Genomic DNA, 18,792 nt, shown 5'->3' on the forward strand with positions numbered 1-18,792 from the left:
TGGCCGCTTCAGATTCCCATAGACGGTGTCCATATTGTCGAGCCAAATAATAATTTCAGAAACGGGTGTAGTTGTGGCACGAACTGTCACGAATGTGTTGAGTGTTGTCGTCATTGTCCTTGTGGCTTACCCCACTATGTCGGCAGTAACATTGCATTGCGGCACAAAGCTTGGCTGGGCTACGTCTATTTATGATGTGAAGCTCCCCGTCACCGCACCAGACTGCACAGCTTGTAGCGGTGGCTTTGAAGTGGACGTTGGAGACCTACCAAAAGAACTGTGCTGCTCTATCTTGTGAATAACTTCCGCCTTTTTTTACGGGAGAACACAACCCAATTCAATAAACTGACGTGGCAGAGCATGTCTTACACATCAGTGATTTGGCTCCCATTCATCAACATCGCTACCAACATTCCAACGTCAAAAGGGAGATTATTGGCCAGCAGATTGATGAGATGCTTCATGACGAAGATATCAGAGAGTCCAACAGCTTATGGGTAGCTCCTGTGGCTCTGGTAAAAAAGCCAAACGGCGGCTGACGCTTCTGTGTGGATCTTAAAAGGGTGAATGCTGTCACAAAGAGAGACGTGTACCCTTCACTGAGAATCGATGGCATTCTTCATATACTGCAGGGATGCCGTTACTTCACGACATTGAATTTCACATCAAGCTACTAGCATATTGGAATTAGAGAGCAGGATAGGCTCAAGACAGCATTTACATACGGTGGGGCTTCTACGAATTCAACGTCTTCTCATTCGGCCTGTGTAACGCACCCGCCACACTTCAGGGAACGATCAACAAAGTTCTCAATGGCCTGCTCTTGAGGGTGTGTTTCGCCTTCTTGGACGACATTTTGAGTTTCTCCAAGACCATGACAGCCCATTTGAAAGATATATAAAGCATACTTACGGCTTTGGAAACTGCGAGCGTACGACTGGAGCCTGAAAAATGCAGTTTCGCATGTATCTCGGACACATTCATATGGACGAAAATATCCGACCATTTCCCGACAAAGTGGCAGAGATTGAAAAATTCCCCAAGCCACGAAATTTGAAATGTGTGCAGAGTTTTCTTGGAATCTGCAACTACTATAGGCAATTCATTAGGGATTTTTCGAGTATTCCTCAACCTCTGAACAACCTGACCATTAGAGATGCTCTTTCACCTGGAATGTGGCGTGCGAAGTAGCAATGCAATCCCTCAAGGAGCAGCTCATCACTGCCCCCGGTCTGCGTCAGTTTGAGCCGGGATGGCTAATAGAGGTGCACACGGACACTTGCGATTACGGCATTGGAGACGCCCTCGTTCAGAAAATTGCTGCCCAGGAAAGAGTCATCGCGTATGCTACCCGTCACCTTAACAAAGCTGAGATGATTTACAGCACCACTGAGAAGGCATGTCTCGCCGTCGTGTACACCGGTGCACAGTTTCGGGCGTACGTTTTCGCGACTGATTTCACAGTCGGGACCAACCATGCTAGCCTGGCTTACCTTATGAACGTCCTGAATCTGAATGGTCGTCTCATGCGGTGGCCTTTGTTGCTACAGGACATTAACATAATGCTGAGGCACCGCCCAGGTGGGAAAAACGGAAATGCCGATACTCTTTCTCACATTCCTCAAGATCCCGCTCCAGCATGCGAAGAAAACCAATTACCGTTGCTGGCTCTTGGTCGAGTGGATGTAGGAGAACGGAAGAGGAGATATCCATGGATGAGAGAGATTCCCCAGCACGTCGAGTGGCCAAACGCGCCCGTTGTCAGAAAAACTAAAAGAACAGCGCGGAGTTTTCAGTTGATCGATGGCGTTCTGTATCGAAGGGCAATGGTGTTTCAGGAAGACCGCGTGGCCCTTGTTGTCCCCAGGTGTTTGAGACGGGACATCCTAAAGCACTGCCATGACGACACCACGGTGGCCCACAGTGGAGTCAAGCGCACGAGGAAAAAAGTACGCTGCAGGTATTTCTGGCCAAATATGTTCGCATAGGTGGGCAAGTATGTCCTGACCTGTCCAGACTGCAAGATGAGAAAGCCACCACCAGGCTAATCAATCGGATTTCTCCAACATATACCTTCAGCAAGGCGGCCATTCGAGCAAATCTGGATAGATTTTCTTGGACCCTTCGTGGAAAGTAAATGAAACAATCACCACATATTTGTGATGACTTACTACCTCACAAAGCGGGTAGAAGCCGTTGCCTGCCCCACTGAAACGACCGCTGAGGCAGCCCAGGCTTTTGTCGAGCATATTATACTACGACATGGAGTTCCGGCGAAGATAATCACTAACCGGGGAAAACATTTTGTTAGTAACTTCATTTAAAAGATATTCCCAGTAATGGGGAGCAACCACGTCACAACCACCGCCTACCACCCGCAGACGAATAGCCTGTGCGAGAAGTTCAACCGTACGCTTGCATACATGCTCAGTGTGAATGTCTCTATGAATCCCCGGAATTGGGATGAATTCCTTCCTTATGTTGTCTTCGGTTGCAACTGTTCACAACAAGAGACAACCGGCTTCACCCCATTTTTCTTGTTGCATGGCCACAAACCGAATTTACCCATTGACGAGAGCCTTAACCTACAACGTGACAATATGCAGTGGCGCACAAGCTTCGCCAAGCTCGGGAGCACGTGGCTCAGCGCGAAAGAGACCAGCAAACAAAAAAGAAGAAAGCGTACGATGCCCGACAACGGGGTGCGTTTGTTTCAACCGGGCCAATTCGTCTACGTGTGGACGCCCTCACGAGCGAGGAGCAAAACAACAAAGCTCCTGCATCGCTACCATTGACCAACTCGCCTCCTCCAACAAGTCGCGGAGAACAACTGGGAGGTCGTAGACCACAGTGGAAGGAAGAGTGACGTTGTGAACGTTGCACGTCTGAGACTGTGTCACACCCGTTCATGTCTCGACGACGATGCGGATGACGAGAGTGAAAGTGCACGCGAGTGTTCAGTGCGTGTTGACACCACAGTGCCGCACGATGGTGGAGCAGTTACACCCACGAGTGACCACGGTCAAAGTGAACGTTGGACAAGTGACACCGAGGTCTACTTTGATCCCCGGACACAATATTGGGACTAGTCGGCCGACACCAAACCAAAAAGACTCTGTGCCTGTGACAGTGACACCGAGATCTACTATACAACCGGTGATGTTGAGTGAGTGAGTGGGTTGTAGGACTGCTTTTTGAACTCCTTGTCGTGCAGTGTGTGCTTTCGTACTGAGATGTGTGTCGCAACTCTAGTTAGCAGTTGATGTTTTCCTTGTTTCACTGTTTTAAATAACTTTCATATTGAGCAGGCATATTTCTCCATCTTGTATTAGTGCTTCAGTGTCTTGCAGATGTAATATGTTTTGTACATTTATTTGGTCGCGGGTCGCCCTTTTAGCATGTTATAGTGATGTCTTTTAATTTATGTGTTTTCTTTTGAAAGAACGTGAAATGTTTGTTTTTCTTTTTTGGGAAGGCGCAAAGCACATTATTACCTCGTGTGTGGCTTTTTAGTTCACTAATAAAAATAGGGGACACTATTACTTTGTATAGGGGAGGGGTCGCGTAAACGTTAATATAGATATTTTCTGTTAACTTTTATCTCGCTCCAATGTCGCACGGTCGCCCAAGAGTAGGGTTGTGGTGGTCGCAGCGGCTTTGTTGTGCGAGCGTGAGCTTCCTCTTCCTGTGAAAGGTTGTTTCTCAAAAAGAGGGTCGCGAACAGTTTTTCGCGGCACCGAATAGTCTCCGGTGGAGCTGCACTTTGGAAGCCTAAACGGACGTTGCGGTAGTTTTTCGTGTGTTTACTTTAGTTTAGGACAGCAGTCCTCGAGGTGAAACTCGGTGCAGACCCACGCGCTTGGATGTACCTGTTTGAATAAGTTCCACCTGATTTGAGTCGTCAGTGTAGACGTTTGTGTGGTGCTTTCAGGTTTTGGTCTCCGGGTGGGCTCTCGGGATGTGGCCAGGGGAGCCGGGGGGAGTTGCACAGTAGACGCTGCGAGAGCAGGTTGCAGCGCGTGCTGCGCAGAGTTCTCCCAGTCATGTAGTGTACAAGTGTGTACAACGCCAATCATAGGTGTTTCATCCCAATAATTCAGTTGAGGAGAAAGTCTATAGAGATGCTGTGTGTACGTGTCGATCCTCTCTCCGGCGGCGACCAGGTAGCGACCAGAACAATACGTTACGTATAGGACGGACAGACAGACAGACAGACAGACAGACAGACAGACAGACAGACAGACAGACAGACAGACAGATAGACAGACAGATAGACAGACAGATAGATAGATAGATAGATAGATAGATAGATAGATAGATAGATAGATAGATAGATAGATAGATAGATAGATAGATAGATAGATAGAAAGATAGATAGATAGATAGATAGATAGATAGATAGATAGATAGATAGATAGATAGATAGATAGATAGACTGTTTACCTGCATTAAACTTTTGATACTTTTACCTTGATTAGGGCATTTATACTTCATACTTAAGAGAACTTTCCCATAGTTCATCGCACGAGCTAATTTATTTGCGATGAATATATTAGAAGTCTTGCGACATTGCCTAGGAGAATAAAAACCGGTCTCATTGAATTTTCATTTGTTATTTCTTAATTTATTTTTTTCAGCTTTTTTACACATTCTCAATATCAGTACTTGTAAGGGCGCTCTACAGTGAACTGCTTGCATGATACGCGCGGCTTCTTCGGGTTTATGGATATCATAAGAAAACATTGCAACTAAAAAATGGCACAGGATTACTCTGGACAACACGAGCGCTGCCCGCGATGTAAAATCTGAGCGAAATGACGAAAGATTTATCAGTTTATTCCTTTCTATAATTTTTTGAGGTGGGCCTGTCAACTTTCTTCTTGTTGTAGATGCCGTAGAAAACTTTTGTTATGATTGTGCGCAGACAATAAACTTCACGGAGTACATGACTGACGAAAGACTGCCTGGGCTACGTCTTGGGATATGCTTCATCGCTGCCTGCAGCGAGCAAGACCTTTCTAACATCGGTCACAGCTGTGAGTGTTATAACCCGCTTATTGTATTATCACAAGCGTTGTTTATTTCTTCGCGTTTTTTTCTGCAGAACCGTTGGACTCAAAAGTGATTATTCCTAATTAGTTTTTCCGTTTATACATGGGTAATTTTTGTCGGTGCTTTTTGCACTTCATTTTGTAGGGAACCCTTACACGATGTCTTAGGGGCTCCAAGTATAGTTACTGCCACAGAAAGAAGCTTACTCAAAGAAAACAGCTAAAGCCTTCCTAAAACACTTCTTACTGGACACCGTACTAGATAAGCGCTTCTGATATACAGCTCGGGGTTGTGATATACAAGATGATGTGTGAGCACATATACTGTGAGTAGAAATATTAAGGCGTGCGTGTAAAAGTTTTTGTGTAATCTGAACCGCTTTAAGAAAACGGCACATGGTAATATTATTTCAATGCTTCTAAGTGTGCTATTATGCATTTTTTGCTGATTGGTCATTTTAGGTACAACTCGTTATTTTTTTTTTCGCTGCCGGACTTATCGATATCAAGTAGCATAGGTAATATAGAGCTTAACCTTACGAAAGCAAAACATTCATATCAGAAATGAACATAAAAGAAATCATGACGTGCAGAACTGGTCTGAAATATCAGAAAACTTGCTTAAATATGCTTTTCTTCACTATTTATTTTGCATGAGCGATGTTATAAATGTCACGAGTCTACGAGTGTGCAGACTCGTGATATGTGTTTCTTTCTCTGTGTGGTTGTTCATTCGGTATGACTTTGACTATATAATCAATACATGCACGAACTTGCCCAACCACGAGTTCTACTAAAGTATGTTTCCAATGTGAACTACTGTGTGCTTAAGCAAGTAACTTTTATTGGCTCAGTCAGTTTAGGTTAAAGGCTACAGAAATTCATCAAATGCCTAGGATTATTTCTTGGGCACTGCAATCCAAATAATAAAGTTAGTTTTTGTATCTAATATGTGCTTAAAAAGCAGATATGCATCGATATTTGTGGGCGCAGCCCGAAGCATGAAAATAATATCGTGCAGCTCACCCTAAGTCACGCACAGCACAGCTTCTGGGCACGTAGATGGTACTGGTTCGGCTACGTTTTCAATCTCACCTTTCCTGTTTCCACGCATTAGCAAATGCTATACCATACATGGGTGTGCTTGCCGTCTCTTTTTTTTTTCTTTGTATAGTTGCTTTCTTTCTAGTATTGTTTCCTTTCTCACTATCTTTATCTTTCGCTTTCTTTTCTACACTTCTTTCTTTCTCCTTCTCTGTTTCTGTCCCTGTCTTTATTTCTGCCTTTTTGTCTTTTCTACGCTTTTTTGTCTCTTTCCTTCTCTTTGCTTTTATCTCTCCCTATGTCATATAATGGTACTTTTTACTCAACCCACCTTTTTCTGTCCACCTCACCTTCGCTTTTCTCCACCTCACGCTCAGTTCGTTTGCACCCCCGTGCTCTATAAACTATAGTATACAAATAAGTGCAATATTCTGCTTGCATGCCTTCTATATGGGAAATACACGCTAACAGGCTTCGCAACCACTCGGCACGATAGCCGAGTGGCTACTACGCTGGCCTTCGAATCATGGGCACCTGGATTCAAACTTTCGCCTCGCCAAGAATTTTCCTCTATCTTTCTATGCGCACACGTTCTCTTGCCCATCAGTTGTATCGCATCGCACGCATGAGAAATCGGCGAGCTTATTCTGAAAACGAAGATAAAGAAATTATAATTATCAATATGTGACACGTGGCCCAGCTTGAGCTTAACAGCTATGCTGAAAAAAAAATGCTGCACGTGCATGCTGAAAGTAAAAGCATTCTTTTTAAAGGTGGTTTTGAAAAGAACTAATCGAACATAGGTCTAGCGAATACGATACAGAGATATCGCCCCTTTCCCGCCCTAAGGTGCACAAAAAAGTGCGACTCTCGCGTTTTATGCGATGATACGACCAGTTCACCACTCGCCCTACTGCAGCGATGAACTCCGCATCAGTTTTACCCAACTGGCTTTAACGCTTATATTGCAAAAGGCACAAGAGGTACTCTGAATTTCGTCCCTGCCGAAGTTTGGCCGCAGCCGACATCAAGTGCGTGTCCTGGTCGATGACATTTAGATGTAAGTGAACGAATGCGACGCAGCTGAAATTAATTGTTGTTGTTTATAAATAAGGAGTTTTCCATAAGTATATAGTGGTTTTGGCAACTAAAGCTTTTGAACTGGTTATAAAAAATTATAATTGACGATGGCCCACTTTAGAGAGGTGCAGCGCGAAATTCTATGAGGGTTGTTTGTAACCCAATTTTGTAAGAGGAGGGTTGTTCCTATCTTTGCATTTCGCCCACTTACTCTCGCTTGTCTCGAATTCGCTGCCAATGAGAATGCAGGTCTGCAAGCAAGTGTTTATACGACATGATATTCTCATTGAACAAGCCACTGAGGTAACTTAGCCTGTAAAGTTCCACGTTCAGAAACTTGAGGGCGCACGTGACATTCTCGGCTAATACAGGGGAATATCGATGGGGGTTAAATACAAGGAATACTTGTATGCTTATTATAAGGCACACGTTTAACTTCAGGCAGTATAAATTTGCAAGAAACACTCTTCTACGGCATGCATCATAATGTGGCCGCACTTTTGAAATGAAGAACCACAAAAATGATTATTATTGGTAACAATATTATTAATATTATTACCCTGACCAAAAAAAAGTATGAAAACGATGTAAAGGTAAATTAGGCTTGACAGTAACTCTCATATATCGCTCGTTCTGATAATAAGAATAAAAAGAGAAGTGCATTCTTGCTGGCTTCTACCAGAAAGTATACAGCTGATTTGAAGAAGCCATCTTTGATTCATTCAACAAAGGATAGGCTACGGCTAGTCTGAAGAAAAAAACAGTGAATATTGTGCGACATAATGCGCTGTTTACAGAGTGCACGTATGTTAAACCTAGTTGTGTCTCCTCATGTGAGATTGGCCTGCAGACAAGAGACGTTCATATTGACCGGCAGTTATAAAATTATTTATCATAAAAATAATAAATATTAAGGCTATCTCGGTATTTTTACACATCGTGCAAAAATTGAATAAATTAAAATTCAACAGGTCCGACATACCTTGGACTTGAGGTTATGACAAGCCTGCGTGGGCAAGGTGATCCTGTTTAACTTTTTTTATTAAGCAAGACGTTATAAAATAACGCTAAATGTGTACATATGTTGGACACACAGAAAAATGTTGAAGCGTTGCAGATGTTTATATAACGTTGCTTGCACTTGCGCAACGATGCCAACAGTAACAGAAGTACTAGCAACACCAACAGCGATAAAGGTATTAAGTGCTGGTCCTCGCGAAGTTGGTAGCCCTGGACGCTGCTACATAACTCAAATTCAGCGCATGGCACCAAACTACAAGTGGCGTCACGGCTGTATCGTAGTACTGCATATGTAATGCTTTTAAAATTAGTTATCCAGCACTGCAATCACAATTGATGGTTCACGAACATACATTAGGGTTGATTTTAAAAGTAGTTCCTAGACCTGGCGTGTCTCTATGGTATGAAGTTTCATTGACACGAGAAATGCTTGGGTTTTACTGTTGGTGGGACCCGGACATATATTCTTTGCATTCATTGGGTCAACGCTGCGGATGTCAAGTTTGTGTTGACGCTCACGCTCTAAAACTGTCCATGCGTGTTTTGTGGGTAGTTAATAAGTGTCAATCACCTGTGGCACATACCCGCCCTGGTGTGAGTATTACTGTCTTGCGGTAAGTGTACGATGAAGTACGCAACCGTATTCTGACATTAGTTATGTCTTGACCAGTGCGTCATATTTGTCAAATCAGTTAACCCTCCCGTACTAATTTTGGTTCACGGCAAGCTAAGGGGGTGATCACGAGGGCACCCAGACGTAAGCGGCTATACAGATAGATAGATAGATAGATAGATAGATAGATAGATAGATAGATAGATAGATAGATAGATAGATAGATAGATAGATAGATAGATAGATAGATAGATAGGCCAATAGTCCTTGCATTACGCAAAGAAATGCTTCGTATTTTAAATGAACCCCCAAAAATTAAAACCACAGTGAGTGATATTCAAAAATTACGTAATCACTTTTGCTCTGCGTGGTGTGCAAACAGTCTAGAAATTTCATTGTATCAATAAGGTGTTTTCACACCTTTTGTGGTTTTGGATAACACGCAAGCTTTGGAGGCGTAGCCTCAGAGTGTTTCATCCTCCATGTATTCATATTGGCGCATCAGGGATTTCTACCTAACAGCAGTTCAGCAGTTTTAAGTTATACTGAATACAATGCAAAAGCCAAAAGGTTTTGTGTGTCAATGCTCATCGCCAGCCTCCAATGATCTTGTTTATCATGTGCGTGCAGCATCACGATTGATTGAAATTCGCCACCAACAAGTGTACTGTAGCGCGTTATTTTTTCGAATACAAGCTATAAAGGGTTGATACTGTTATAATAGTGCCGAAGCACTGGCGCAGAATGCACCATGTACGTTTCGCGTAACGTTGCTGAAGCAATCTTGGTGTTATTCAACCTGCTGCCGCATTCAAAGGATTTCGCTTGGGAGGACTCAAAGTGCCCTCAATGAAAGTGTTCACATCACAATCATTCGACAAGTAGTGCTGTTAGGGTGAGTTCGTGCATGATAAAACGATATTGCTTTAGCGCAGCCAGGTTTGAGCGTCAAGGAAAAATACTGTGCAGTCAAGAAGAGGAAAAAACAGACGACAGTGTCAGACTGTCGTCTGGTTTTTCCCCTTCTTGGCTGCATAGTAGATAGTTTTAGCTTGTACGTATACTTCTTTACGTTAACGTGTTACCGGATACCGGTTCGCGTTTACCGTCTTACCGGAACGGATATCTTTCAGCGTGTTAGCTCCTCATACGTAAACGTTCACGTACGTACGTAAACGCGTATACCTTTACGTTTTCGCAAACCGTAAATGGCGATGCTAACTGCATATGAACTGCATTTAACTTACATATGATTGAATCATCATTGTGGTGAAATCACGAGACGTTCTTTTATTGCGCACGATATCCTCTTATGCGGAAAAGAGAGAAAAATACAAGGCTAATGCAACGATGGAGTGGGCATCTTGTGACACTTTGTGCAACCACAGTCATGAACACGTTGGCTTACGCGTAATATTTTTGAGGTGAAAATGATTAAAAAGGTAACTAATTTGTAACAGCGGCGCTGCGCGTTTTTTGCATCAGTTGTACAATGCACGATGTTTCTGCAATAACAATTTTGCGATTACCTGGTTCGCTATTGCTCCGCTAGATGGCGCCACCTATCCAGCTTCTCGAGAATTCGCACGTTTACGGAGTTTATGTCCTATACGATTTTAGCTTTGGTTATCCGGCTGAAGCAATGTAATAGACATTGGCGCTCGCACTTCAGCTACTTCTGCTTATAGCAACTCGATGATTCGAGTCCCCGCAATGCGGATACCACGAGTTTCTACGAACGAAGGTGGATTTGCGAGATTAGGCTGCAAAAGTAGTGTATATAACGGGAAACGTAAACTTTTAAACCCAATCCAGCGAGAAACGTAAAGGTTTACGTTCCGTAAAGACCAGCGCATGCACACATTCTATCTGGTATCCGGTAACACGGTAACGTAAAGAAGTATACGTACAAGCTAACACTCTCTAGTATCTTGCCTTCACGCTCTACCGGAGCTGCGCTAAAACAATATCATTTTATCACGATGATGCTTCGTGCGTAGACCCACAACGCCAGTTTTGTGCTCTTCACAACATTGTTGATGCCCAGCCTTGTTGTTAGCTCTACAAGTTGAAACCATGGTCAACTTTTGTCACAGCGAGTTCAGCGCAAGGATGATGCATATATGCCGCTTGGCTGAAATGGTAGGAATGCTTGCACAGTTATTTACTCACAAACAATGCGCAGCAAATATTTCAATACTGTTGCGCTCCATCCACTAATGCACGTTCTAATTAAACGCTAACTTACTGAAATGCAGACAGAAACACTTCAACGAACGATATAAAATGTTCATTTCTTTACACGCAACATTTATCTTAGCGAGCGATGCACCTCATACCCCTCACAGATGTCATTACTTTATCAAAAGAAATCGGCTGCCTCAACGGACTTTAAATAGGGCAACTCTTGTTCCACTGCCTTAGACTCCTCCAGCACCTTATTCTTGGCGGAGCATAGCTTAGGTCACTCATTGCGCCATTAAACCCAAACAAACAAACAAACAAATAAACAAACAAACAAACGATGGCTGACGCACGGGGTTCTGTTATTCTGTAGCAGGAAATTATTCCACATCTCAATCTGTGCGCGTGGCTCTTTAGTATGTGTGAACAAATAATTCAGACCTATGTTTTCATTCACCGGTTATTGCAGTAATAGGGCCTTCTACCAGAATTACTGTGAAGAACTGCGTCACAAGTGTGGACGGCGGCGTTACCAGCACTCAGGCCTGGATCTTGTGAGTCTGTAGAAGCACTGAAAACTGTGGCTCAATTACATACGAGGGACTCCCACGTATTCCGTTCCTATACTCTCATATTGCGGGCACTGGCAATGTGCATTATGTTGCTGTACTAAGAGTGTTTTTTTATGGTTTAATGAAACAGAATAAGTTTTACTTCAATTCGGCGCATCGCAAGTGCTTTTTCTTCTAGCAGAAATATTGTGCACCATAGATTTTAAAAAATATATAACGCATTAGTAGCAGAATATACCGATACACCTGACGGTAGGTGTAATGATGCTCCTCACCCACAAGTTTAAGAACTTTACTAAATATTGTTACGGGAGAATAACTTTACTTTATAAAACGAGGAATAAACTCGGTGGTGGACAAGATGGCGCCCAGTTGGCTCACAGATCTGACAACATCGTCCTCCTCTTTGTCTTCTTCGTCGTTCTCATCCTACCGTTACATGATTTCCCCGGCGGCTGGAGCACCGACCCGGTGCTAATCAGGAGGCACTGGAGTAATACGGTTTGAGTCGCGTAACATGCACTACGTCAGTGTGAGGGTGAAGGATGGCGGGGTCCGTAGGGGTGATTTCGTATGTGACGTCAGTTACTTGGCGTAAGATACGGTAGGGACCTGAATAGCGTGGGAGTAACTTCTCCGAAAGTCCAACGCGGCGCGAGGGGAACCATAACAGAACGAGATCTCCGGGTGTGAAGTGGACGTCACGATGGCGGGCGTCGTATACGCTCTTCTGATTGTCCTGGGAGTCCAGTAAGCGTCGTCGAGCAACTTGGCGTGCCGCTTGGGCCTTCATTATTGCATCACGAGCGTACTGAGACTTGTCATTTAGTCCGGCCGGCAGGAGGGTGTCGAAAGGTAGCGCAGGGTCACGGCCGAACAACAGAAAAAAAGGAGAGAACCCAGCGGTGTCGTGTCTGGAAGAATTGTACGCGAATGTTACAAACGGTAACGTAGTGTCCCAGTCGCGGTGATCGGCGGAGACATACATGGAGAGCATGTCGGTGAGAGTGCGATTGAGGCGCTCCGTTAGACCATTTGTTTGTGGATGGTAAGCAGTCGAGAGCTTGTGTTTAGTGGCGCAGGAGCGGAGGAGGTCATCAACCACTTTGGAAAGGAAGTAGCTGCCTCGGTCGGTAAGGAGTTGTCGAGGGGCGCCATGATGTAAGATGACGTCCTCCAAAAGGAAATCGGCCACGTCAGTTGCACAGCTGGTTGGAAGGGCCCGTGTGATCGCGTATCGGGTAGCATAATCGGTTGCTACTGCAATCCACCGATTACCCGCAGCTGACGTAGGAAAAGGGCCAAGCAGGTCCACGCCAACACGGTAGAATGGGTCTTGTGGGATGTGCAGTGGCTGAAGACGTCCGGCCGGAGGGGCATTTGGTTTTTTCCGTCGTTGACAAGGGTCGCAGGCTGCAATATAACGGCAGACGTCGCGGTACATGCCAGGCCAGAAGAAGCGCCGGCGAACTCTGTCGTAGGTCCGTGACACGCCGAGGTGACCCGCTGTAGGTGCATCATGAAGCTGGGCGAGAACAGTGTGACGCAATTGAATGGGAACGACGAGTAGTCTTTCGGGGCCGTCAGGACGCATATTGCAACGGTACAATACACCATCATGTATTTCAAACATTCGAAGGGAAGGGTCGGGCCTCACCGATGTGAGCCTTCGGATAATACCGTCCAAGAAAGTATCTCGTCGCTGCTCGATTCCAATGTCATGAAACGCGGATAGAGAGAAAACGTCGATAGGAAGGGTGGTTTTAGAGGAGTCGCCGTCTGGAGGGTCGACAGGATACCGGGACAAGCAGTCCGCATCTTGATGCAGGCGGCCGGTTTTATACAGGACTGAGTAATCAAATTCTTGAAGGCGCAGCGCCCAACGGCCAAGACGGCCTGAAGGGTCTTTAAGGGAGGAAAGCCAGCACAAGGCGTGGTGATCTGTGATTACTGTGAATGGCCGGCCGTACAAATAGGGACGAAATTTACCGACTGCCCAAACAAGTGCCAAACATTCCCGTTCGGTTATTGAATATTTTCTTTCAGCAGGCGAAAGAAGACGGCTGGCATAAGCAACAACACGGTCTCGTCCTTGTTGTTTCTGGGCGAGGACTGCACCGATGCCATAGCCACTTGCGTCTGTACGAACTTCTGTTGGAGATGAAATATCAAAGTGGGCGAGGATAGGCGGAGACGTAAGCAGACACACTAGATTTTGAAACGCATCTGCTTGTTCAGGGCCCCAGATGAAGCCAGCGTCTTTTTTGAGAAGTTGAGTGAGAGGGCGTGCTACGTCGGCGAAGTTTTTAACAAAGCGGCGGAAGTAAGAACAGAGGCCAACGAAACTGCGAACGTCTTTGGTACAGGTTGGTACAGGGAAATCTCTTACTGCGCGTATTTTATCTTGATCAGGGCGAACCCCCACGGAATCAACGAGGTGTCCGAGGACAGAAATTTCACGACGGCCGAAGTGGCACTTTGCCGAATTGAGTTGCAGGCCCGCCTTACGAAAGACAGATAAGATTTTCGATAGCCTTTCAAGGTGCGTCGCAAAAGAAGGCGAAAAAACGATAACGTCGTCCAGGTAGCACAGGCAGATGGACCACTTGAAGCCGTGCAACAGAGCGTCCATCATACGTTCGAATGTGGCGGGCGCATTACATAAACCGAATGGCATCACTTTAAACTCGTAAAGGCCGTCGGGAGTGATAAACGCCGTCTTCTCACGGTCCATGTCATCAACGGCAATCTGCCAGTACCCAGAGCGGAGGTCAATGGAGGAAAAATATTTTGCGCCGTGAAGGCAATCCAGGGCATCGTCTATGCGTGGTAAAGGGTAGACGTCCTTCTTCGTTATTTTGTTTAAATGGCGATAATCGACGCAAAATCTCCAGCTGTTGTCCTTCTTCTTTACAAGTACAACAGGGGACGCCCAGGGACTGCATGAAGGCTCGATGATATTCCGAGAAAGCATTTTGTCGACCTCCTGTTGGATGATGCGCCGCTCTGCATGGGAAACACGGTAGGGTCTCCGATGGATGGGACTCGTATCGCCTGTATCAATCCGGTGCTTAACAACGGACGTCTGGCCGAGTGGGCGGTCGCCAAGGTCGAAGATGTCCCAAAAAGATGCAAGCAGGGAACGCAGGTCGTTAGCTTGTTCTTTTGGCAAGTCGGGGGCAATCATCTTGGTTAACACACTTTGGTCTGATGGAGGAGTAGACGAAGTTTTTTCGGCACTCGGGATGCTGTCATAACTTAGAGTGCAAATATGGCACTCTGCCGCGGGCACGATCTCGGCTAGAGATATACCACGAGGGAGGACTTGTGTACATAGTGAAAAATTCACTAAGGGTAGGCAGGATGCATTGGCCGTAATAGTGATGACGGTGTGAGGAAACGCAACGTTGTGCGAAAGCAGGACGTCAACATTGGGGGACACAATATAAACACCGTCTGGGACAGGTGGAACAGGGGAGACGCCTATGTAAGCTACTGTTCGTTGAGGGAGACGCAGGTGTTCTGTAGAACAAAGCCGACTTGGAGGGCAACTTGGAGGATCAACAACATTAGGTAGAGCGAGTTGCACTATACCGGCAGAGCAGTCTATCAAGGCCGAATGTTCAGACAAAAAGTCTTGGCCCAAAATTATGTCATTAGGGCAGTGTTCTAAAACATAAAACAGAACTGATGTGTGGTGTCCGGCGACGCTGACGCGAGCTGAGCACACACCAATTACGGCGACTTTTCCACCATCGGCCGTTCGGACCACAGGAGTTGGGCCAGGAGTAAGGACTTTCTTCAGCCGTGCTCTAAGGTCAGCGTTCATGATAGACACGTGTGCGCCAGTGTCAATGAGGGCTGTAGTAGGTACACCGTCGACGTCAACATTGATAAGGTTCTGATGTGCGGGCAAGGTCAATAGAGGATTTTGGCATCGGGTCGGTATTGCAGCATCACCTCCAAGAGCTGCTCCCGTCAGTTTTCCGGAGGTGAACGCCGGAACGAGCTTGGGGACGGCGATCGGCGAGATGGGGGCGAGCGGGAGAAACGGCGTTGTGGCGAAGGGGAGCGGCTGGATCGGGGGCGCGAGGAATTCTCAGGCGTTAGCGGCTCTGTTTTCGGTGATGAGCGTGAATTCCAGACAGGTGGGCGATGGGGCGGAGGGTGAGGCCACGGAGCAGAGCTGGACCAAGCACGGCAGTGACGCGAAATGTGGCCTATACGACCGCAATTGAAGCATATCGGCCGGTCGTCTGGGGTGCGCCATACCGCCGGGTCGCGATAATGTGGGCTGGCAGAAAAACGTCGGTTGGGCGGAACAGTCACGGGTGGATTTGGTGTGGCGTAGTCTGGACGATGAATGGAGCAGACGTTTAAGCCGGCGTTGGCCAGTTCTTGCCTCACGACGGTCTGTATGAGAGAGACGGTGGCGTGATAGCTTTCGGAGTTGGGGGAGGCTGACACGAGTGGAGCTGCGGCTTCTATTTCCCGACGGACAATACGGACAACGTCACCGGGACTTTCCGTAGAAGGCAGGCGAGGGTCTTCGCATGTGGATGTTGCAGCCGTGTTTGGAAGCCGGGCAAACTGGTGGAGAACACGGCGGCTCTTCGCTTCTTCAAAGCGCCGGCATTCAGAAATAATGTCGTGGACCGTAGATGAATTCTTGAACACAAGAAGGTGAAAGGCGTCATCTGCTATGCCCTTAATAATATGGCCAACCTTATCGGCTTCGGACATCTGCGAGTCTACCTTGCGGCACAAAGCGAGCACGTCCTGAATGTACGTGAGGTATGATTCGGTGCACGTCTGAACTCGACGTGCGAGCTCGTTTTGGGCGGCGCGTTGACTTCCCACAGGCCTGCCAAATAGCTCCCGGAGCTTTTGCTTGCATAACTCCCAGCTAGTCAGTTCTTCCTCGTGCGTCTCGTACCAGACCTTTGCGGTACCTCTGAGATAAAAAATCACGTTGGCCAGCATGAGCGTTGGATCCCATCGCATACGTACACCCACTCGTTCGTATGACTTCAGCCAGGCTTCTACGTCAATGCCATCAGTGCCAGAAAAGGTACCTGGATCTCTCGGAGGCTCCAAGATGAGGGTTGACGGTCCAGTTGGAGAAAGCACGGACGTAGTTGGAGAAGGCACGGTAGTCGGGGAAGGGTCGGCATTGTTGACTGCAGTCGCCATGGGGGAGACCACTAGGCGCCCGCTACGAAGCTCCGTTTTGCGTGAAGTGAGTACCCCGCACCTCCCACCAATGATGTTACGGGAGAATAACTTTACTTTATAAAACGAGGAATAAACTCGGTGGTGGACAAGATGGCGCCCAGTTGGCTCACAGATCTGACAACATCGTCCTCCTCTTTGTCTTCTTCGTCGTTCTCATCCTACCGTTACAATATATCTGAAATCAGTCTAGTGCATGTAACAGGGCTGTAGCCAGCAAGGTTGTGTGCGAGCATCCCCCTCAAATTTGGATGGAGGGGGTGTTTTGGCATAAAAAAACAATGCAAAGACGGGTTTTCACAGCTTTTACAGCTTCATAAAGTGACTCCCTCCCCCCCCCCCCCCGAAAACTGCAGACTACGGGCCTGGTATGTAAAACATTTGGACTGATGTTTTATTGTTATAACGTTGCTCAATAAGTAGTACCTACGTGAGACCACCCCGGTTTTCCTATTATTGCTACGTAATGCTTCCACGTTACGAAGCAAGCAATTTTAACTTTTTCTTCTTCCGACGCTTTCTGACATACCTTTGCTTTCATGTTTAAACATCATCCAGCGTTGAATAGCGTGATGAGCATCGTTTCCCTTTAGAACGAAGATTGATTACGTTAATATAAGTTGCGAGGAAAAGTGCGTGAAAAAAAACAGAAACGAGAGAGCGAGGAATGACCAACAGAAGCGCGTGCTATCAACTGAAATGTAATTGAAAAAAGCGGCGAAAATTTCAGTTGTTGGTACGCGCCTGTGTTGTTCATTCCTCCGTTTGTCTACAGTTTTCACGCAGTTTCCCTTATAACAGATTACCAACTCACCGAACAGTCTGTTCTTCCAAGGTAGTATTAGTAGATATTTTTTGCAAGTTGTAGTTCATAATAATGTAAAAGACCAAGCTGTGCACTATTTGAAGCACCATTTACAATGCAACAGAAGTGTTCTAAATGAAAGCGTACTTTCTCAATGTAGTCTTAGTTCGTTTAAACATGCCCTAATATTTTTGCAGAACATTTTTAGCCCTTCTTGTAACGGCAGTTGTTGCCGCAACAGCCTTCGAAGTACTCACGAATAAATGGGACATTAAGCGAAAGGATGGTACGTATTCAACATTCATCTTTCTCCAGAACTGCTCAAAATGTACTTTGCACTAATTTACGTTTCATTTGCACGTCTTAGTATAAGTTATATTGTAAATACCCTTAAAAAGGTGGTGGCTAACAATTGCACAGCATATAAAAAACACTGGGCAAAGTTCTAATCATAAAATGGAAAGCTTCGAATGGATACGTCTTAATATGCATAATCACGCAATTTACACAAATATTTGGTAATTTATTATTACAGCACCAACAATGGATAGATCAGCAGCTAAAACTTAAAATATAGTACTATGGCACATCAGCTATGCTAAAGATATTTTATTATTGCCTCGCCAGATGGTACATAAAGGACGCTGATTCATTACGATAACTTGTGAGCTGCCAGACGCCTCAAATAAAATGCTAGAACCTTCACTATTGCTATGTAATCGTACCAGGTATCAAACTGTTCACTGGGTACACAGCACTTAGGATTGCGAAGACGACGAAAAGGACAGGCAAAAACTGGAGCACAACTTTTTATCGAGCGCAGCGTAGCCTGCGAGCACAGTTGTCAATGCAACTGCTTCTCGATAGAGTCCACGCTATGCCTGTTTTTCTGACAACAATATAATGATGTCATAGTATATAGTTAATGATTGAACTGGAAATGAACGCAAAAATAAATGAAAAAGAAACAATAAATTTACATACCATAAGACACCACTCTTTTGTTTGCGATGCATCGTACTTTACAAAAAAAGATCACGTGCTGCGCATTAGGCCACGTGCCCACTAGCCCAAGCTCCCATCATTGATAGCTTACGACGGGCAGTGGATGCGCGGATAGTAAGTAATGAAGAACTCAGGATGATTACTCTCACAGAAAAGTAGCATAAAAGGAATACATGTTTTTGTTTT

General features: G+C 45.6%; 1 protein-coding gene across 4 annotated transcripts in view; it reads left to right on the forward strand.

Annotated features, from left to right (window-relative positions):
* The window catches only part of LOC119160843 (nose resistant to fluoxetine protein 6), a 202,331-nt gene that overhangs the window by 88,925 nt on the left and 94,614 nt on the right, over window positions 1-18,792 (forward strand). For all 4 annotated transcript variants that reach the window (XM_037413098.2, XM_075880667.1, XM_075880666.1 and 1 more), the window contains exons 4-6: window positions 4,925-5,036; window positions 11,462-11,546; window positions 17,799-17,887. In XM_037413098.2, the coding sequence (XP_037268995.1) occupies window positions 4,925-5,036; window positions 11,462-11,546; window positions 17,799-17,887 (286 nt within the window). The remainder of the gene's footprint in view (window positions 1-4,924; window positions 5,037-11,461; window positions 11,547-17,798; window positions 17,888-18,792) is intronic.

The sequence above is a fragment of the Rhipicephalus microplus genome, chromosome X (assembly GCF_043290135.1).
Source record: "Rhipicephalus microplus isolate Deutch F79 chromosome X, USDA_Rmic, whole genome shotgun sequence".
NCBI classification, from domain to species: Eukaryota; Metazoa; Arthropoda; class Arachnida; order Ixodida; family Ixodidae; genus Rhipicephalus; species Rhipicephalus microplus.